Source organism: Ostrea edulis, chromosome 6 (assembly GCF_947568905.1).
Source record: "Ostrea edulis chromosome 6, xbOstEdul1.1, whole genome shotgun sequence".
In the NCBI taxonomy this organism is placed as follows: domain Eukaryota; kingdom Metazoa; phylum Mollusca; class Bivalvia; order Ostreida; family Ostreidae; genus Ostrea; species Ostrea edulis.
Window position 1 is genome coordinate 91,693,697 of NC_079169.1, and position 23,389 is coordinate 91,717,085.

Genomic DNA, 23,389 nt, shown 5'->3' on the forward strand with positions numbered 1-23,389 from the left:
TATGAGGAGAAAATTCAATCTGATATTACGAAAAGGTGAAGAGAACGAACCGTGATCAATCTCATAACTCCTATAAGGAATACAAAATTTAACGTCGATTTCTATCTGAAGATTTAAAGTATATCTTTTTTAAAAAATATATTGACGCAATTAATCGTACGTTCTTCAGTATCGTAAGTCCTTTTTTTTTTTTTTTTTTTTTTGGATAACTTGTTTTAGCATTTCGAGACAATATGGAATTAAACTATGTAAAATACGCATTATTGCTTTGGAAATTGTCTGTTCAAAAATATTTTTGATGATATTGCCCCTCCCAAATAATGCACCATAGTGCTTAAGACAGTTTCGTAGAAGCAGCACGTCTTGGTAAAATACATTGGGGTTGAAAATGCAATTTCAATTTTTTCCTTTAAACCCGACATTGATTTCACTCATGAGCTACACACCATTTTCCATAGTTGACCCTTTTTTATAAATGGAATTCCTAATGAAAATTAATAATTGGAGCTAAAACAAAAAAAACACTGGGTGGCAAGTAATTATTATGTCTCCGAACACAAGGTGTCGGAGACATATTGTTTTTGCTCCGTTTCTTATTATTCTTATTATTATTTTCTTCTTATTTTTCCTCTTCTTTAGTGAGAATTTTTTATGTCTCCGAACACATAGTGTCGGAGACATATTGTTTTTGCTCCGTTTCTTATTATTCTTATTATTATTTTCTTCTTATTTTTCCTCTTCTTTAGTGAGAAATTTTTAAGTCTCCGAACACATAGTGTCGGAGACATTGTTTTTGCTCCGTTTCTTATTATTATTTTCGATTTTATGAACGTGTATTGACTGATCCACTTCAAACTTTGTGATAGGGGGTCATGAGGAGGGGTGCAATCAACTTTCCAAATTTTCAAAATGGCCGCCAAAAACGTAAAATAAAATATAAAAATCAAGGTTGTCGGATTTCAACCAAACTATATCTAGGGTAATTTGTTGATCCCGAGTCCATTCCCACCATCAATTTTTTTTGAGCCGCTACTTTCAAAATGTCCGCCTTATACCGAAATATTTTAAAGAGTTAAAATCTCAATACATTTGGGTTCTGGGGTCAATTGAGGGTCCACAGTTCATTTTTACGCTAAGTTTATATTTTGAATGAAACGGATTTCCCCCTCCCTTTTTACTTCGTTAAGGGCGAAAATAGACACTGCCAGCTGTCTGGTTTCACATCGTGATCTCTAACGTATTGTTGATCTTGCCGTACAATTTAGAACGTGATCCAGAATTAACTAAAATTGCTGTCCACCTAAGTACCCCCTTGCTTGTCGTAAGAGGCGACTAAATGGGGCGGTCCTTCGGATGAGACCGTAAAAACTGAGGTCCCGTGTCACAGCAAGTGTGGTACGATAAAGATCCCTGTCTGCTCAAAGGCTGTAAGTACCGAGCATAGGCCTGGAATTTACAGTCCTTCAGTGGCAATGGTGACCTGGTTATATGAGGGTGTCCGGGCAGCGCAGAGGTAGCGCTCTCAGTTCTCACTGCTGTGACCCGAGTTCGATCTCCGTGATCGGCAGTGGTTGTATGTGAGAGGGTATGGCGGTCGCCCGCTCGGACACGTGGGTTTCCTCCCACCTAAATGACCCCCTAGCGCAAACATCCTTTTTGTGAATCAAAGGACCCCATTGGAAATAAGCTTTCGAGCTTTCATGGGTTATCATTGGTAATTATGTTTGTATGCACATGTATGTATATACCGAATAATTTTTTTTTTTTTAGTGAAAACTTCTCGAGAGGGACGTTAAACATACAATCAATCTGACCACCTACTTACAGCTGTGTGTGTGTGTGTGTTTGTCTTGCTGTCTACTTGTCATTAAATATGTTTTTTAAATGAGAATATTTCGAAAGTAAGGACGTTAAATATGATGCATTAGTACTGGTATTATACACAAGTCATTGGACTTCTCTAAACTGTTCTCTGGTTGGTCCAGAGAAATGTTTTGAGTTACAATATTGCTGCGTGAATTTACTCCCAAAAAGATATGGGTGGGTTTTTTTTCCAATTTTTTTAATTGTACTTTGCAAAACAAATCAGATCGTTTGCTTTCATATTCAGCGAATTAATAGAAATAAAGTAATATACAGTACATGTATATATATCTTGTGTATATCGACAGTCATAACGTAAAAATTTAGATGACCTCTGATATATTTCCAAAGATTGTTTTTGTATTAAATGATAACCTTGAAAAATATGTGTCGATCTTACAATTTTACTCATACTGCATTTCGAAATCCCTGATATGAATAACACATTTGAATACATATATTGTATTAATTATAGATATTTATATATGAAACTTTTCGTCAAGCACGATTGACATAAATCGTTTCTTTACGTAATTCCGAGTGCCACCACTGGGAAGTGACGCTATATCTAGCCGATTCTTGGTTGTTAGCAAGAGGAAACGATCCTTGCTTTCAGTTCGGCGTACTCGGAAACACTTAAGAGTTCGGAAATATCACAGCAATCAAAATCATGGTTGTATTTTAGAAAACATTTTAATCTGAGACAACAAAAGGATTTCTGTTTATCGTTTTTCTTCATAGTAATTCAATAAATATTTCAAATCCAGAAAACATAGGCAATATTTATGTAAAGTTCCATGAATAAACATGATTTTACTTTGGTTAGTCTGTCTTGATAATTAACAGTTAGAAGTCAATATGTGCATTGGTTTTGGTACATGTGTCTGAACTTGATCAGGGTCTTTGCTTCTCATTGCAGAATGAAGGAATTGTGGCACTCTTCTGTGATAAAATGGGTATGTACAGTTAGTTTCTACGTCATTTTATAGTATTTAGTTGAATTAAGGCCATGTTCTTTTTTGTCACAAGCAAATGAGGAAAGATTTTCAAACTATTAAAAGACTGTAAAATGGCATTCAAACACACCGATGAACTTTAATTATTTTAATGCTTGTACATTCAACATCATCTATGCAACAACAAAATCGGATTTTTTAATGTCATTTTAGGTGGGTTTTTTTTTTTAAAACTTGTGATTCTTAAAGCAATATTCTATACATGCTTGCTAAATGTTATTAAAATATGTCTTTATCGGTGTTGGATTGTATGTGTATTATACAAGATATATTGTATGTTTTACGTGACCCCAAGATGACGCTCAATCATACTGCGTAAAGCGATTTATATGTATACAGAAGTTGTTGTTTGATTCAAAGATATTCAAATAAGTTTATAAAAAAAAAGATATGGGTATGGACAAAATAATACATATTGTCACTGAAATGTTGATATTACGAAAATTTATTTTAAAATTATTCAGGTAGTACGTAAAAGATGTGGGCATACACAATAATGTAGAAATTTTGATAATTTCATATATTTTTTTAACAGAAAACAGTCTCTTCAAGTATATTGACTCCCGGTAAAAGCAATCACAGAACGATTTATAATGATTTACAAAGCAATCTACACGTTTAAGTTAAATGCATTAGGATCTTTCAGAGAAATCTGAGTGTTGGCAAAAGTGCGAACACAGATAGGGTGTTACATATACAACTGCGCCTCATTAAGAAATTTTAATTAGAATTTACATGTAATATAAAACGTATTACCCTCCATTCGCCACGACATGACAAATTTCTTTAAAGGTTGCAGTTTTATTTTTGGTATTTTGAAAATGTCACGATTACACATGCAGTATTAATACTACTGACAAAACTTGAAAAATGGAATATGAGGTAAAAATGAAAAAGGTTAAACAAGAATATAGATACAAAAAAGAACATGGTAATGTAAAGGTGTGTGCGTTTTTCGATTTTATACAAAGTTTCCTGTCCAAAATATGTTAATGATATCTAATAAGGATCTCAATAACTCATCAAAAGAAGCATGATTTAAGTGACATTGACGATGTACTTTATAACATCAAAGCAATAAATTAGGAGATTTCACGTTAAAATGAATGTCTTTTGTTATTTTTGCAATGATACATGTATCACATTTACTGAATTTAGAGCCCGACTTTAAAAATAAAGATTAAAAAAGAAGCATGGAAAGAAATGAACATACGACAGCCATTGACTGTTAGATGCCCATATTTGTTTATTTTTTTACATCTAGTGATATTAATTCATAGTTTCCTATCTCTCAATTTTAATTGCCTAAAGGAAGAAATACAGGAACTAAAGCTCGGGGACTTAATGATGTAATTTGTGTTTACCTAATACTGATTTTGATTGACAGAATCTTTTTAGCTGTAAAACTATTCAGAGATATTTTGCACTTTTTCTCTACGTGTACTTGTATAACTCCTTTAGAATGAACTGAATTCTTTAGATTTAACTACAGGAACCTACAACCAACACCCTCTTCCCAGTCAGACAGTAAATGTTTTAACGGTTTCAAAATTAATTCATACTTTTTTTTTGGCCCCACTCTTAATTTTCTATTCTTTATAGGAGTTTTAAGGATGATCACTGTTCCTTATCTTCACCTTTTCACACACATACATGTACAAATAAATTGTTAATTCAAAGTGACACATGGGTCCACTGGCCCGGGTAAAAAATTGTGTTTGATGTTTATATAACATTAATGTTGAAAAATGCATAATACATATTACATGTACTACAAGTATGTCAAACTGCTTACCAAATAATTCAATTATGTTTACTTACCTTTGTGTTTTCATTGATATTATCCCATTTTGAATTTATATATATGTAATCTCTAACAATCCTGATCAAAGAATTTAAGTTTAAATAAAAGTGTAATCCATTCTAGAAGTTACCGATATTCATAAAATCGTTCTGTAACTTGTCTAATTTGGCGAAGAATATTTGCGAACAACCTTCGTGATTCTTGATCACAGAATTTTGGAGTTGATACAAAAAGTTTTAAAATTCACTTTCACCAGTGTAAAATAGTCATTTGTTATAACCTCACGCTTTCTCCATTTAGTTATGTTCTGTATCCTTACAGATTTACATTTTTATATGGTGTGCTATCAAGTACGGTGCAAAATAAGAATTTTTGAAGGAAAAGGAAAGGGGGAAAAGAAATAGGTTTCCTTGTAATAAACGCTGTATACTTCTTAGTTTTAACCCCAAATGCAAAGCGTAAAGACGAACACTTCAGAATACATGATGTTTCCCTGGTCAAATTCCCGCATATTTTAAAAATATTCCATAGCATGATAGCGTTCTCAGACAAATTGTTTCTAATGAAAATCACATAGATGAATTTTCCGGAAAAGAATTCTTAAAAGTCTATTAAAATGCTTGAGAAAAATACAAGTTAATTCCGTATTCAGATTTAAATTAGATATTCTTGTGTACATTGAAGAAGAAAAATATCCCCAGATGTGTATCACGTGATTTCGTTTGTATATTTTCATTTGAGGAAAAGTTTTCGAGATAATTCATTTTGAAGAGAATATAGATTTTCAAAAATCATTTTTAAATACAAATAAATTGATAGCATTTTTTAGTTTAATTTTTTTTTTATTTAGTCATATTCCTATTATACATCGATTTCATTTCTAATCTTTTGATTGTTAGTAATTTCATATTTATCCTTTCCTAGAGACACGGAGGAACTTTCCCGGGTTCGTTCTGGTTCCTATTTCATTGTTCATTTTCCCCATTAAGTACATACACTGTACATGAGATACCAGAAAATCACCGGAGGAAATAAATACGAGATGATTTATCAATGTAGAAATGCATACAACAAAATATAGTTATACGCAGTGGCGTATCTACGCTGTAGCACTGTGTGCACGTGCTTACAAATATTTTCGTTACATTTTTATTACATATTATGGAAAATGTCATAATGCTTCTGGGGGGCTGCGGCCCCCAGACCACCTGCTTACAAATATTTCGAACCTAGCTACGCCACTGATAACGTACGCGTGTACCTGTCGAAATCAACCTTGTCATACATTGTTTAACATCCTAATGGCTGAAGAATTTTAGCTACAAATTTACAATTCAAGATTGCTACCGTGAAAGGTTTTTTTTATATTACATTCGAGATTTTTTCACTCTAATAGATAATTTTCAGCAGTAGATGACGTACCAGTTTTTAATTTATGCATGGCGCTTAAACCCACGTGCATATATGTATCTCATAACTTCTATGAGGAATGCAAAACAAAGAATTGGATATATATATATATATATATATATATACACATATATATATATATATATATATATATATATATATATATATATATATATATATATATATATGTGCAAGGTGAAGATAACAAACAGTGATCAATCTCATAACTCCTATAAGCAATACAAAATAGATAGTTGGGCAAATACACACACACACACACACACACATATATATATATATTTGTCTATTTATTCATGGCGGAATTAAGGGGGCGCCCCACCCACCCTAGTAAAATTTTCAAATTAAGGTAAATCGCAGTCTCTTGCTTAGGAAAATGTAAACTATAAAAAAAGCAATTATTTCTTCCACTCTCGGAGAAGTAAATGACAAAGTCTTTTGATTTATTGAATTACTTTTATTGGGAGAACGTACATTTTTTTCCAAAAACCCTTTAAATTTGCGTCATTCTATTAACTTCACCATTTTAAAAATGACAGAATATATTAAAAATGACTACTTAAAAGACAATATTTCAAACCCTATGAAATATGTAAAAAAAACAAAAAAAACCAAAAAAAAACATGACTTCCGGAGGAGAACATACATTTTTACCTAGAATACTCTTAAAATTTGCGTCGTTTTATTAATTTCACCGTATTAAAAATGATGAAATATATTAATAATTACTACACGTACGTAGACATATTTTAAGCCCTATCAAAGATCCCTAACCACAAATTCTGGATCCGCCCGTGTGTGTATATATTCATTTCTCCTAGAAAAATATAGTCTGTGTCGCTGCATTCTTGCTTCTCTCTCCTCTCTCTCACTCAACCTATCTCTCTCGGATCCAAATTAGCAGAGGTTTATAGATTTTTATTTACGATTTATTAAATGAAACGAAATTACACAATCCGACTGAATTGCCTGCAACTAAAAATGTAAACATGGATTCCTAAATATTTTATGCCATCAGCCCCTTATTATTGTAGATAACGAATAAAACGCTTAGGTGAATCAGATCTAACTGATTCTGTGAGGCAGCAGATTCAGATCGATGAATTAGTTCCGGCTGTTACTATGGGTACTGTGTGGTTACTTTACTCATAAGTGAAACCAAAATGAAAATGTTAAAAGAACATGTTGTCTAGTTACGGATTATAGTTTACAAACTTTGAATTTATCTTATTTTTGTCTTAATTTTTTATATAATGTATGTCGACTGAACATTATAAACATAACTGTACATGTATGTGCAAATTATGGTCATTATATTCAAATGAAGTCACGATTGCTGACCCCAATCCACCCCACTCCCGCTTTTGTTGAAGGATAAAACACGCTTCATTCGACGTTTCAATGAGTTTTGACGTAAGACAAGTTTGTAAGTAAATCAGGAAAACCATGTTGTTTAAAATCAAGCAATAGAAAAACAAGAATTTAAATAGAAAAACTAGAATTTAAATAGAAAAACTAGCAACTCGTCAGGATTACCGATGATATGAAAGAACTCCGACTTCTGCAAATAAGAAATTCGGTAACTTTAAAACCTGCCATTCATTTGGTTTAAGGTTTATTTTCCAGTTCATTAGTAGGACAACTTTCATGGTATATATTTGGTATTTTGGTAATTTTTATACTTTTCATTGAAATTTATGGTCAGTGATTTTTTGAGAAATTTAAATAAAAGGTAGGGCACGGCGAGAGAGAGAGAGAGAGAGAGAGAGAGAGAGAGATGGTCCTGATAAGGGGTACATTTTAGATGGGTTTAGTAGTTCTAATTACTTCAAAATATTTTTGTTTATATGCACACCATGTGAAATTTTCGTACAGCAAACTATCAACACACTCTGCAAGCAAACAGAAGACAAAGCTGTAAACGCGCCAAAAGTATGCTGGAAAAATCAGGAATTTGGGTCAATGACTTCCTAAGTTTTATATGTCACGAATTTAACCCTGTCCCAACAAAGCTTCGGATGCCATCTACTATCAGGCACTTAATCAGAACCGAGAGTTTTCAAGTGTTGCAATATTTGTATCACTACTAATAATGTTATTGTTTGAATTGTGATCTTTGTACTATACTATGGAATGCACTCTTTTAAGTTATTTTTATTATCTGTGTCTTTTTAACTAAAGAGGATCAGTACAGGGCGCTCTATTCTAGATATACGTTTTCATCCACTATATATTCCCGTCCATTGTCTTCATTAAACAATCGTTTCGATTTTTGACAACCTTTTTCCTTCTTTCAATTTTGATTGGCTGAAGCGCGAACTTCTAATAGTCGATACCAATCTACCGACTTTTTAAGAAACAAAATACAGTTTATCGTGCAGTGCCATGTTCTCTCTAGATAGATATTGATTTCCCGGTTGATTTGGTGCCTATTTCAATGTGTTATAACACTGACAATAGTATGTTAATATATTCGTATTGTCTGTTCTGGTTTTGGTCTATTCATACACAGAAATTTTCGATGCGTTTTCGTTTCCACTCGGTTATAGGAACTGCATATGTCTACTTTTAGTAATTAGAGTTCTAACAGTATTAATTTTATTTTTTCTGTGCTAAAACGACGGTGATGTGAAATACTGAAATCTAATGAAAATATTCATAATGACGTGGGGGTGTTTTTAGGGGGAGGGGGTTACTGAGTAATGGGCTAACAACAGGTACGTGTCAGTATAAGAATTAAAATGTGTAAATACATTTTCAATTACTTAGTTCATTGTACTCGTATGTCTGTAAGTTGAAAACACGAACTCATCTTTTTCTGTCAGATTTATTCTTTACTTTTATCCAAGTAGTCGAAATTACATCTTCACCTTTCATGTAAGTGCAGCTTGTTCTGTAAAATCAATTGCTTCTTTTAATTTGTTTTTCATTCCGGCTTATAATGTTCTTCGATATTCTTTCTTACATGTAAAAGCGTATACTGGTTAAACTTTTAAGAACTTTTCAAAACAGAAAAAGAAAAAAAAGAAAAAAAGGTTAAAGAAAATGGACATGAGAAACAATTTTCGCATGAAAATATTCTAAACGTAAAACAAATTAAAAAGATATTAAATTTTCACATGTTTCCTGGAGTAACATTTTGATTTTGCTTCAATGGACCTGACTCTTAACTCTTTCTCATTAAAGCTAATTTCGCGCGATCAAATATTATTGGAGCACACCGGATTTCCTCAAAAATTGGTATTTTATCTATTGTCTCTAGTTCCACTTCTCTGTTATTGATCAGAGGGCACTCGGGTAAATAGCTGAAATGGCCTGCACAGAGAAAAGTGGACGTGAGTTTATTCATTTTGTAATCACATTTTGCGAAATATTTGCATGATTTTCTATGATCAGTTTGCATCCCTAGTGGAAATATTTTATACATATTTATTATCATGGACAAGAGTGATACTTATTGCAAAGTTGATTCAGAAATACAATAGTAATTATACTTATCGCAAAGTTGAATTAAAAAATACAATATTAATTTATCCGAAAACTGTGATCTGGAAAAATGAGACCAAAAAAAAATATATCTTAAATAATGCTCATGAAATTTCCTTCAACGTTAAAGGTCGCTGCATGCAAATCGCCAATGTTTCATTTTATCAATTTTTCACCACTAATGATATAAAAATGACGAAATCGGGCTTCTTGATAATATGGCTATTAATTTTCTACAACAAATGTCATGAGTTTCAAAATCGCAAAGTTTAATTAAACAGATTTCAAAATCTTAATTACTCTCTCTGTCAAAGTGTTGTACTGCATTTAATGAGAATGCAATTATTTTTTGTGCGTGAAGGAAGCTGATTAGAATGTGTATTCATGCGTATTTGAACCGTGACGTAGCATTGAACCCGCCCTTGCAGAAAATTACTGATAATATATGTTGCTAAAAATAGCACAGAATTTGTATAATCCATATTGGGGGAAATTTTGGGTAAAATGAAATAGTTTAAACTTTGATTGTTTTGTTTTGATAAATGAAATGATATAGAAACAAGTCCTATTCATTATTTGGGATACCTGATTCTATAGCGTGTGACACGATCATGCATGAGTCTTACCCCTATAGGCGAGGTCATCTAGAGTTCAAAAACGAAGGTAAGCCAAACGGTTATCGTAACCAGGTTTTTTAAAATTAGATTCTATGTTGTCATTAATTCACTTTTTTTTTCAAATGTCAAATGATGGCATCTGGTATTTGATGATGAAATTAGTACGGCCTAAAGTTTAAAAAATGTATGAAATAGGGATTATGAATGAGCAGTAACAGATACGTATTTAGTTAATGTCACGTCAGTAACACTGCAACTATCTTTCAAATGTACCACAGAACTGAATTCCAATCTGAAGTAGTTTTGGGTTGACTAATAATTTCTATCATCTATAAAATTCACTTCCTTCAAAAATAGATTATTATTCAAGCATTAACAAATTAAGCGGTGATTTTTATGATAAATAAAATGAAGAAAAGAAAAAGGAAACTACCACATATATTAAATAAATGTATTTTACCCCAAACAACATTTTTCCTGAAATCGACCAATTTGTACAACGTTTAATCCACCGATCTAAATTTTATTTCTCCAACATTCTGACAAACGTGCATACTGTGCCTGAACTACCTGTAACGTCGGGTTTAAACACATCTCATATCCTTATGAGATTGATCACTGTTCGTTACCTTCACCTTTCATCCTTATAACTAATTTGGAAATTTGATATTGAAAAAAATATACATAGCTCTTCCACCATTCCATGCTAGTCAGGGTTTATAGCGTCGCCTATTGGTACGTGATATTGATCATGAATAAAAAACCCTTTGGTAGATGGTGTACATATACCGTATCTGAGAAAAGGGTTTACTTAAAACTTAAAATATTGATTTTAGAAAATAAATCTTCTGCGAAAGCAAAGTACATTAGTTTCTGTAATTTGTATAATTATTCGGAAATATAATATTAACAAATATTCCGACACCGAATGCAATTAATATAACGCTCCGTGATGGATAGGCAAACGAGTGTGATGTACATGACCTATATGTATATAAAAAATGTCAGTGCATTTACCATTTTCATTTCAATATATCGTAAAATTTCGAATTCGTTGAACGTCCTGAATACAGCTGAATGTACTTCAAATTCAATTTTTTTTTTACACTTTCAAAAAATAAATTGGGTGTATTCCGTACTGGATTGGGCTCAACATTTCACCTCATTTTGAAAATAAGCACAAAGCTCTACGTTGACGTGACCAAATACAGAAAACATTAATAATATCAGCAATTTTCAGTTTATCCTTTATTACCAAAGAAACCCATAAATCGTTGAAATGGTTTGTTATACATGAATCTCGAAATGTCAAACGAAATTTCTTATGTATTAATAACGGTCAACTTTTAATGGTTTATGAATATCATTACTCAGAATATCCCAACATCATCAGGGGCATACATGTGTACGCTATATCCGTGGTCCTTCAGATGAGACCGCAAAAACCGAGGTCCTGTGTCACAGAAGGTGTGGCACGATAAAGATCTCTCCCTGCTCTATGGCCATAAGTGCCGAGCATAGGCCTAATAATGTTTGCAGCCCTTTACCGGCAATGGTGATGTCTCCATTTGAGTGAGACGTTAAACAATATACAATCAATGAATCCTATTTCGAACAACACCCATACATGTATAATTTAAATATAAAATTTGAGAACGCAACTGGCCATGGGAGGCCCGGATTCAATTGCGGCACCGCGGGACATACCGGTAAGTCGTAGACGCCCGCCTTTAGAAGGGTACGTCACGAAGCTTTCGGACAGGGGTAGGCTTTGGCACAATGAAGTTCCTTCACTAAGTGTCATGAAAAGGTAACATTTTCTGGCACTCAACCTCTGTCTGGTGATGTCTCTGAATGAGTGAATATTTCTCGAATGGGACGCAAAACAAAACAAAATAGTAAAATAAAACTACAAAGGGATATGGTACGTGCCCGTTCGTTCGTTATTTCTGATTTACATAAAAATGTACATGTATAAAATTTAGCATATTAGCAGGATGACATACGTACATGTACCTTGTATACGACCAAGCTGGTTTTGATAGTGAAGCGTTGCAGTTCACCGGCGTGAAGAGTTGCAGTTCATGCCCCCATGAGAGTATGGACTGCAATCTTCACGCCGATATACGCACTTTTCATGAAACGCTAATACGCAGTAGTAGCATGTAATGTTGTATGAACATTTTGACTTTTCCACTATGATTTCCATGGTACCTACGGTAGCGTTCCGTAATAAATATTTCCAATGTTCAAGATGATATACATGTACATGTGTGTGAACTATATTTAATTTAAATTATCATCTCAATTTATGTTCAAATAAGAAGAAAATTCCTGTCTCATTTAATAATCTCCGGTGATTTTTGTTTTTCATTATCTTATGTTAGTAGTAATGTGTTTAGAGATTATCAATAGGCACATGGTAACTATAGTGCTTTGGTTGCCACAGTTACCGTATCCCAGGCAACCATCCCTAACAGCTGTTACAGTGGATTATAGAGCATAGATAATTAATATCTAAATCACAATAAGTAACGCACGTAAGAATAAAACGAATCTCATCTTTCAAGGGAAAACCCCCTCTGAAATTATGTTCAGAGTAACACAAACAAAATGCTTGACATTGCCTTTCAGTGTCACAAACATGAAATGAGAGTGAATCACGACTTTCGTTTCTTTTGAAGCTTTTGAGAGAGAAAATTTGAATTCATATCTTAATCCATCAAATTATGTAAACTTAGAATTCTGATAATTGTTACCTTTATTCATGTTATATTACAATTCTTAAGACTTTTCATTTTGAGCCTGCTTTTAAATCAGCTTAATGTCGATATATTTGAAATGATGCCATTTTCAATAAATCTTCATGGCCATGGATCACTATTTGAGCAGATCAATTAGAAAACATTTGCTTCCTTAAATTATGTATTCAGCAAAACACCTAGCACCAGCCAGTAAAGTACAGGTAGACCTGAAATGACACATTGATCACCTGCAGTTCAGGAGACCTGTTTGCTTGGTAACGGGTTTTTTTATTATATGTAGATATTATGAAATAAAATGATAGAGCTTCTTATCAAAAGCAGCATAGGTTATCCAGCGTAACATGTCGGCAGGCTACAGACAAACACGTTAGTATTTTAGGGGTTTGAACAGCCACGCTTAAAGACAGCATTTCGCAAATTTTATGGTCGTAAAAACGATCTAGTTGGCAATTACAACCTATCATTGGGTCAAATGTTGTCTGACGTGTTTCATACCGATTGTTAGGCCGTTCTTGGCACACATTTTGACTACAGTTTACTCCATTTGCTTGCTCAAGATATAGGACTAATGGCAGATGTGACCGGTCGACAGGGGATGTTTATTTCTCCTAGGCACCTGGTCCCAGCTCTAGTATGTCCAGGGGTCTGTGTTGGCCACTTCTCTATTTTGTATTCTTTATAGGAGTTATGAGATTGATCACTGTTCATTATCTTCACCGTTCAAGTACTGATGTTATTGTATTCTGTTTTTATGCTATTTTAAGACATTACATGCGTCGAACAACTCGCGCTGAATTTCACCGTATATCACTGCGATAGAATAAGATTTCGGACGGATTCATTTATCTTAACAACGTTTACATATTTATAGAAAGAAGTCAGAAATAAAGGATCCATTAAGCACACGAAATGATTCTTAAAGTTAAATTCCAAATTAAAGAAACGTTTACATGATTTAGTGCATGACATAGCATCAAATGTCATTTATCAAAACAAAATCTAGACACAATATTTTGAGTTACTGTATTGGTACCTGTATATATATATATTGGTAAATATTATATTAATAGATTTCATGTATCCGAATTCTGACCTTTGAATATATTATTTTGGCAATTGATGAGAATTCAAGGCACTTGTGGTGTGTTTTTATTTTTACAAGTACCATAGATATTTTTGAAATGAGATAAAATCTGAAAGTATTTGTAAATAAAGTCATCAAAATATTTATAATATTAACTGTTTGAAGGAAACGTGTTTAAAAACTATGAAGTGACAACACCTCGGCGGAAAAAGAGTAAATATTTCACGGAAAAGGGGAAATAAAAATTATATAAATATTTGATAAGTTCCAAATGACATATGGAACTATAGGAAGTAGAAAAGTGATCGCACTTTGAACATACTACATCAAAACCATATAAGTAGTTAAAAATGTCCACTCACAGGACGAAGAGTCGACTTAAAGAACATTTTGACCTTAATTAGCAAAACGTGGGAAAACCTGAAGTGAAATCACGAAAAATGTACATAAGTCAATATATTTATGTTTGAAAAATATTTTGAACCGTCACCAAAACAACGTCCCCACATCGCGTTAGTTGGTCCTGTGCGTTTTCAAAATTGATTATTTTCACTGTTTAAAAATTGCATTATCATTAAAGACCTCTAGTAGTAGTAGTAGTAGTAGTAACTTTAAATGTATGATGTGCGCTGTGTCATAAAATACCGCTTTATTATCCGTGTGTCCATTTTCGTTCAAAATAATTGTAGAATTAGAATATTTTTAATGGCGTAAAGGACACAACCTGAGAGAGGGGGAGGGAGGAGAGGTTCTTTATAGTGACTGGTCCTTCACCAAACGCTCGGAAATTAGAAGCCATGGTTGTGGATCTTTTAGATCCTAGGTACCGTATCGCGACAATTGTTGGCAAGTCATAGGACCCTCGCTGCTACGGCCCTTGGAGTCAAGCATGAAAGGTGAAGATAACGAACAGTGATCAATCTCACATCTCCTATAAAGGTGAAGATAACGAACAGTGATCAATCTCACATCTCCTATAGGTCTAACGTATGTTAGTTCACTAAACAGTTGGTGACGTCTAGATATGAGTGCAAAATCGAAGGGACGTAATACAAATTAAGAAACAGAAATATATTACACTATTCCAATAAAAAATAGGTTTGGATAATGGTTAACTTGCAACAGATCCGTCATCGTTTTAATTACTAGACACCCATTACGCGGTGCCGGAGCATTTGGAATTCTTAATTTTCCTCCTTTAAGGGAGAAGGCAGTTAAAAAATATGTTTGGATAATGGTTAACTTGCAACAGATCCGTCATCGTTTTAATTACTAGACACCCATTACGCGGTGCCGGAGCATTTGGAATTCTTAATTTTCCTCCTTTAAGGGAGAAGGCAGTTAAAAAATATGTTTGGATAATGGTTAACTTGCAACAGATCCGTCATCGTTTTAATTACTAGACACCCATTACGCGGTGCCGGAGCATTTGGAATTCTTATTAATTTTCCTCCTTTAAGGGAGAAGGCAGTTAAAAAATATGTTTGGATAATGGTTAACTTGCAACAGATCCGTCATCGTTTTAATTACTAGACACCCATTACGCGGTGCCGGAGCATTTGGAATTCTTAATTTTCCTCCTTTAAGGGAGAAGGTAGTTAAAAAATATGTTTGGATAATGGTTAACTTGCAACAGATCCGTCATCGTTTTAATTACTAGACACCCATTACGCGGTGCCGGAGCATTTGGAATTCTTAATTTTCCTCCTTTAAGGGAGAAGGCAGTTAAAAAATATGTTTGGATAATGGTTAACTTGCAACAGATCCGTCATCATTTTAATTACTAGACACCCATTACGCGGTGCCGGAGCATTTGGAATTCTTAATTTTCCTCCTTTAAGGGAGAAGGCAGTTACCCTGTAGATGGATAATGTCCACTCAAAGGTAAAAAAAAAAAAACACTCTACCTTTGTGTACATGCAGTACGAGTTCGACTTCCGTTTAAAAGGTAAAGTTTTGTGTGTACGTGTGTCTGTGGTTTTGTATGTTTGATATGCGAACAGCGTTAAACAGAAATAGTTTACTCACACGTTCAGGATAAATGTTTGTGAGTTAAGTATTGGAATCTGTGGATGGAAACAATTGCAAACAGAGAGATTGCGAAGCGTCGAAAGTAATGAAACTTTCATCACAACACACATTCAATATAACTGAATTTAGCTCAGAAGACAAACCGTAGGTATATGGCAGACTATGTGTAAGGGTGTGTTCAGTTTTATGATTTTAAAGGGATTCTAAAAATTATTCTTAATTCTCTTACATACACATGTGCTTCAAGATACTTAAGCAAAATACTTGTATTATTACATAAATCTATTTAAACAAAACCTTGTTTGATTGTTGAATAAACCTATATTTGTACATCCTAATCTTCCGTAATGATGAGTGTGCAGTGCATTACTCAAGTGGCTTCCTCGTTATTTACAAGGGCCTACTCTAAATTAAATTGGATAATTGTTATTTAATTGTTAGAAGGGGATGAAAATTTATATCTTCAGGTATATTTTAAAAAAAATGAACATTCATATTATGATTGTACTGTCCTTCTCTTTACATGTAGCATATCTACATCCAATTAAGGCACGCTTTCGTTAATCATCGATCGATTGATTGATTGTATATTGTTTAACGTCCCTCTCGAGAATATTTCACTCATATGGAGACGTCACCATTGCCAGCGAGGGCAGCAATTTTAGGTCTATGCTCTGCGCTTATTGCCATTGAACAGGGAGGGACCTTTATCGTGTCATACCTGCTTTGACACGGGTCCTCAGTTTTTACTGTCTCATCCGACATGCCTCCTACGACAAGCAAGGAGCACTGAGGACCTATTCAACTTGGATCCCAAGGGATCTTTAATCATCGGAGAAGAACGTGTACACGGTAGATTAGATGAAAGTTATATTGAGTTGTTGGACTTTATAAAAGTATACGAGTCAAAAGTCCAAATAATTGCAACTTTATTAGAATCTCAATAAAATGCTGCAAGTCCTTCGACTGAGAAAGCTGTACATGGATTTTCCCCATGTACACGTGTATATGGTATTACGTTAAGACGAGAAGCAATCTATCTGAATGCATGAAACCTTTTTTGAAGTTCATTATCTTTCTTTCCTTCGATAAGTTTTCTATTCGTTTTTTTTCCAGAAAGATAATAGGTAAATATATGGTTTAATAAAATAGTCAGTTGATGTCGCGGCGAGCCCGTATCTTGACAGAGAACCAACACCGATCTTTTAAGTCCGCTGGGGGTACCGTGTGATTTGTTCAAGTTATCGGCCCGAGTAACTGTGGATCTTAGAATGGGATTGTTTATCCTTTGAACAGAGATGGTTATGAAGTAGTACATCTAGAGCTGTCTCGGTCTGGCGATTAAGGTCTAAATTTATCACGCCATCAAACCAGGAAGGAATAGAAGGCGACGAATTGCATGAGAGTTTACCATCATATTACTGTGTGCTAATTAAATAAAAATCCACGTGCCACTTAATTTATGCACTTTATTATTTTAAGTGATCAGAAGTTGCAATAGGATCGGAGAAATCTCTGGCACCATGCTATCTATGTCTCAAAAGTTAGTCCATTTTGTCTATGTCTCTGACTTGGTAACTGTTATCATTATTCCAACTTCATAAATAATTCTTGTTAAATATGCTTTTACATTCGGTGTCATATAAAAGTGTTTTTCGCAAATTATGACGTCATAACGTAAATTAGAAGGAGATAGGAAGAAAAGCATCGAGATAAAATGAATTTTTGTTTCGTTCAGTAAAATCCCAGTAAATGTTTTAAAAGAGGGTTAACTACGGTCAATACTCACACTTTACATAAAAAAAACCTTGAATACGGAAGAGAAATTCGTCTTATGAATGAGGAGTTGGTCCTTAAAGTAAAAAGAGCACAGAGTGATCCTAGATCTACAAAGCCCATCGGACTCGGAAACAAGTGAGTTAAGATGGTCCTAGTGCAACAGAATATGGAATTCTCAGTCGGTAGGTGTTTTCAATCCCTTTCACTACATCTAATTAAACATTTTTTAAATGTTAGCCATGTATCTTTAGAAGTGTATTGTGCAACATCCGTGTATAACGTTAATGTACATTTTTTTGTAAAGACATCTATCAACAAAAGACCACTATTCCTTGGAAAAGAAAAGTTCTGAATTTTGCAGATATTTGTGGGAGAACGAATGGTGATAGTATCAATAAACAACATTTTATAAATATTTCAGACATGTTAACATGCTCTTGGGGACAGTGTAACTTGCATTTTAAAGATAGCTCGTTCATGCCTACATTCGTAGGCGCACTGTAAACAGGTGGTTGCATATGTTCACATTTCCCGGTTGTAGCGAATGGCACAGACTAACACCGTGACCATTCAAAGAGACAGGGAGAATTTCATTTAAATTTTTGTTCTGTTGCCGAAAATAGCACTTGCTATGAAAGAGAGCGATATATATGTACAATGAAAGTGCAAATGTCCAAAATACATCAAATCGGTCAGGTAAAACAACAAAACTTTGAATATGTTTTATTTTGAACATCTGCTGACTGATAGAGAATCCTTGGTGTGCCGGTTGATCTATTAAGTAGTATTTGAAATATATTATTTCTTATGTATTCGCAGTAATAAATGTGTGAAAACTTATATAACTGGAATGAGATGAATATAATCAGAGACATGAATTGCTTCTTTATGTCTGTCCGTCTATCTGTTCATCTCCAGTGGTGGGTCTAGAGGGGATTACGAAGGTGGCAAGTCCCCCTTCCTTTGATTAGAAATGATTAAAAATATTTAACAAAGTCATTGTTTGCCATTTTGGTCCTTGGACCCCACCCCCTTTTTTGTTGCGGAAAAGGTACAATCTTGGATCGCAACCCCTACTTTGTTGATCCGTCCCTGATCTGTCTGTTTAATGTGATGATGTCTTTATATCTAGTAATTTAAAGATGCAATAAGTCTCACCTCAGACTACTTTTCGGGTCTTTTATCAGTCTGAGCGGAGGGGTTATTACTATGTACATAGTGAACTGTTTATATACGATACTATTCAGTTATAAAATGTATCAGAGGTACATATATTGAAATATGAAATAGATAATTCATTAAAAGTGCAATATTATTGTTTAAATCCAATGTTGACTTCCTGTATAACTTGGTTTTTCCCTTTGAAGAAACTACACAAACAGCAATGTCAATCAACGTCTTCCTTCATAGTAGACCGAAAAATCTCTTTGATCTGTTAGGCATGACGTATTATTTTGTTTCTTTCCTTAATATGACATCGTAAAACCGGCAAAGTGTGTTAAATTGGAGATGCAGAATCGTAAAAGGACAACTTCATCCATGAATGCTCTGTGCATTGTTAAGATACTGAAAGCTTTGAAAATTCAAATTAAGCCGAAAGGTAATGAAAGGTATGCACATAATTAACCAGAATATGCAGAATTAAATTAGTTTTTAGTCGTAATTGAAACTAGAAAGAGAAGTCACTATAATCTTTGCATTAATTGCAAACATAACCCAAAACTCCGCAAATAATTATTTCTATACTTTCAAAGTTAAGGTTAAGAACTGCCATATCTTCACCTTTCAAATTATTGCCAAGCAGCACCATGGAAGAAACTGTTTCACCTGAATCTTGTAGCATTGCTATATTGAGGTAATGTATAACCACGCATGATATCGAATGGTATTACTTCGTAATATACATGGTATTCATTCGTCTTAAACATGTGATTTGCCTCTCGATTCTCCTCCATCAATTCATTACTTTGGCTATTTCCATTTTTTTAAAAAGACACGTCCATGAAGACGATGCTGTTCATAACAGGAGAACTCTATTCTGTATCAAAGCGAGCCCAGACTGGCTACATTACTGATTGTATTTCTAAGGTGACTTTGCTTTTACAAATCCATCAGAATCAGAAAACTTCTTTTCTTGGCGATGTAGTGTTCGAATAGGGTATTCCCCGACTATTTTACTAGTTTTTTCCCTCACAGATAAGATATCGTGGATTGTGTTTTTTTATGTTTGCGTTGTGTAAACAACTTGAAACAGAAAGACATCACATTTACATATACTACCACTTTCGCCCCCATGGATTTTCTAAAAAATTCTTTTTCATTACGGTAGCCGAAGGTGATGTGCTTTTAGTTATATCATTTTGAAGGTGAATGAAAAAAAATAATATTCGGTCCACTATACGTAATATGTTAAACTGAGCGAACTGTTGACACTGGTCGCACTTAAACAACGGTTGTTGAGAATACTACCAGAATATACTAGACACGGAAGTGAGCATTACAAGCGAGGGCGACAGTTACATATAGGTATCGAGATAACCTTTCTATCTATAGTATTTGACAAACCCATTAACGACGTTTGATATAGAGGACTGTTACTAAGTCAGTAGGCGATAGCGTTGATTGGGAGATTTTTTTATAACTGCTAGCAATGAAAGCGAAAATCAGTAAAGAATATTTTAATTCTTACTATGTAAAACTTATACGGTACCAATTATGTAATGTCAAAATCTGTTATCTTATATCACTCATTTTTTTCGTCGCTGTCTATTTTTCTTTGTGAAGCCAGTAAAAATTTACATGTTGTTTTTTTTTTCAACGTATTTGTCCATACTCGCATCTTTCACACGCACGACCAGGGACATTTTATATGAGGAATACTAAGATAGCTGTTTCCTCGTTCTGTTAAGGAACTCTTGAAGCTATTTTAGATATATACATGTAGGTCCTAGTGTCACGCTATATATATGTAAGGTTATCGCTTTACGGGATATATATTTCAACCGTTGCTGTGTTTAAGATATGTAGCCTCTTTATGTTCCCGAGTTTACTTGCAAAGAAGCCAAGGCTCGGTGTTTTGTTTTGTTTTGTTTGTTTGGTTTTTTTTTCGATACAGCATCGTAAAAAAAAAACCCACCATAACAAACACACAAAAAACAGCGATGTCTAGAGACAATGTTTAAAATGGACATCACATGAAGGAGAACTACAGATAGCATACCTACTCCCTAAAGACGCTGTTCAAAAGAACGATATTTGAAACCCATCGTGGTTATAACGCACGATATCTACTGTATATAGCCTCTACAGAAATAAAATACCCCCAACCCCCCTACACACACACCCACAAACACACACCAAAATAGATAAATAAAACAACGAATATTGTACTATTATCATTTCGTGTGAAATACTTGAATCTGAGACACGTTTCGAAAAAAAAAAAATCGCTATGTGGACCCCCTCCCCACCCCCCAAAAAATCGACCAGATTGATATCATCAAGAAACAGGCCGCATTTTTTTTTTTTTACATGGGATATCATATATATATATACATATATAAAAAACATTATATTTATACGTGTGTGATTCACCATAGTTTTCAGTATATGGCGTCATTTGAGATTGTATATATACATTTTTAAAACGACAAATGATGATAGAAACAACAAAAATATCCCCAGACGTCGGAATACAGACAAAAACAACTAGTACATTGATCGATACGAGGAAAAAAATGTCAGGACGGTTAATGTACCAACTCGACCATTATTTTGCTTAATTTGTTTATCCCATCAGTATTTAGTATGATGAGTAAATACTGCAAGTTATTTATGGGTACATAAGTTTCCTTCCTTCTGTTGTCGGAAAAATAGTTTTAGTGCTTTTTATTCTAAAACAACGAGCGACTTTGTATTCTAGGTTCAAGAAGCATTGACGTAATTATATTTTCCAAATGTGAACTCTATAAAGGGCTCTTTACTTTAAAACAAGAACGGCATTTATTTCGGGGGTCCAGTTTGGCCTCTACTACCGATATACCTTTTTATTAATGAATTCAAAAAGAAAACTCTAGTTCTGTTAATGAGGCAATGCATGTGGGTTTAATAAGATACAAAATGTAATATGATAGCGATTGTAATTAATCGTTCCATCGTGAATTATGATTATGTTTGTCATTAAATATTTGTATTTGTACTTTTGTCGGCATGGCTTCTTTCAAAAATGTATACTCATTCCATACTTTTAAACTTCAAATGTAGCAAAAATTGAAAAAATTATAAAGAAAACATTACACAGAAAATGCTACAGGTAAAAAATCATTTGTCATCTCAAAATTCAAATTTGAGAACTTTTAAGTGATACTGGCAGTGTTACGATGTTAGATAGACAAATGACGAAAAATACGGGTATTTCTCTATACTTTTTATGGTAAATAAAAATTTGTCAGAAACTTTACATCATTAACGTACAATGTACATATGTATCCTGATATAGCTTTTGAATTAAATGAAATTCACACTGTCAGTCACCTGTCACACCTGGTATATCCGCCTTCTTCCGGTTTCCTTGACCACACCTTCACTATCGAATATGTCGCGCTAGGACCCCATGATTTTAGTTTGCATTCTTTAGCAAAACACAATACGATTCTTTGATTGATAGATTGATTGTATCTTGCTTAACGTCTCTCTCGAGATTTTTTCACTCATATGGAGGCGTCACCAAGACCGGTGAAGGGCTTCAAATTTAGGCCTTTGCTCGGCGCTTATGGCCTTTGAGCAGTGAGGGTTCTTTAGCGTGCCACACCTACTGCGACACGGGACAGGTCATCTCCGAGGACCCGTGACATTTACACCTGATGCCGAGCGTTTGGCGATGGAACTGTCACTACCTTTTTTAACGACTTAAGTCTCTCGCGGCCGTGATTCGAACCCCGGATTCTTTGACTCGTGACTGTGTAGAACTGTGTAGTTACACTTTAATGGCTGTGCTGAGGACCGTTTCATGGTACATGTAGTATAATACTTTTTTCTGTTCTATTCTTGATAGTCATGATTTAGCAACAATGATGCAAAAAAAAAAACCCGTTAGAATACAGTACACTGCAAAACTACCCCCTATACCCCCTACCCCAATAAAGAAACCTAGCCCTAACAATTGACCGAGATCTTGTTACTAGTCGTTGGTCCTACTTTCAATATACATGGTAGTTTTTAAACAGGAAGACACGTCGGAAAGAAGGTCTTTTTGTGTGAATGGAACTCTAGATGACACAAGTAGCAGTGAGTGGATGCAGAGTCCTTGACAACATCGTATAATCTTAGCATTCCTCATCAAAACAGTTAATCTTCAAGTGCTCTCGCGAGCTTCAGCCATCAGATGCACAAGTTCTGATAGACACCATCGTCACTGCTTGATATGTGAAATTAAAGAAAATATAGTATACCTGTCATCTATGACAACTATTCATCAATAATTTTAGAATTATTTCTAGTACATGACATTCATCGAT

General features: G+C 34.1%; 1 protein-coding gene across 5 annotated transcripts in view; it reads left to right on the forward strand.

Annotated features, from left to right (window-relative positions):
* The first annotated feature begins 554 nt into the window (after nt 1-554).
* LOC125645652 (ETS homologous factor-like) overlaps nt 555-23,389 on the forward strand; it is a 45,582-nt gene continuing 22,747 nt past the window's right edge. Inside the window, exons 1-2 of one of the 5 annotated variants that reach the window (XM_048871301.2) lie at nt 555-2,684; nt 2,783-2,819. In XM_048871301.2, the coding sequence (XP_048727258.1) occupies nt 2,661-2,684; nt 2,783-2,819 (61 nt within the window). In that variant the 5' untranslated portion in view covers nt 555-2,660. Of the gene's footprint in view, nt 2,685-2,782; nt 2,820-9,368; nt 9,447-10,099; nt 10,261-17,558; nt 18,056-23,389 lie in introns of those variants that run through there. The other 4 variants (XM_048871303.2, XM_048871306.2, XM_048871302.2 and 1 more) reach the window with 4 other exon arrangements.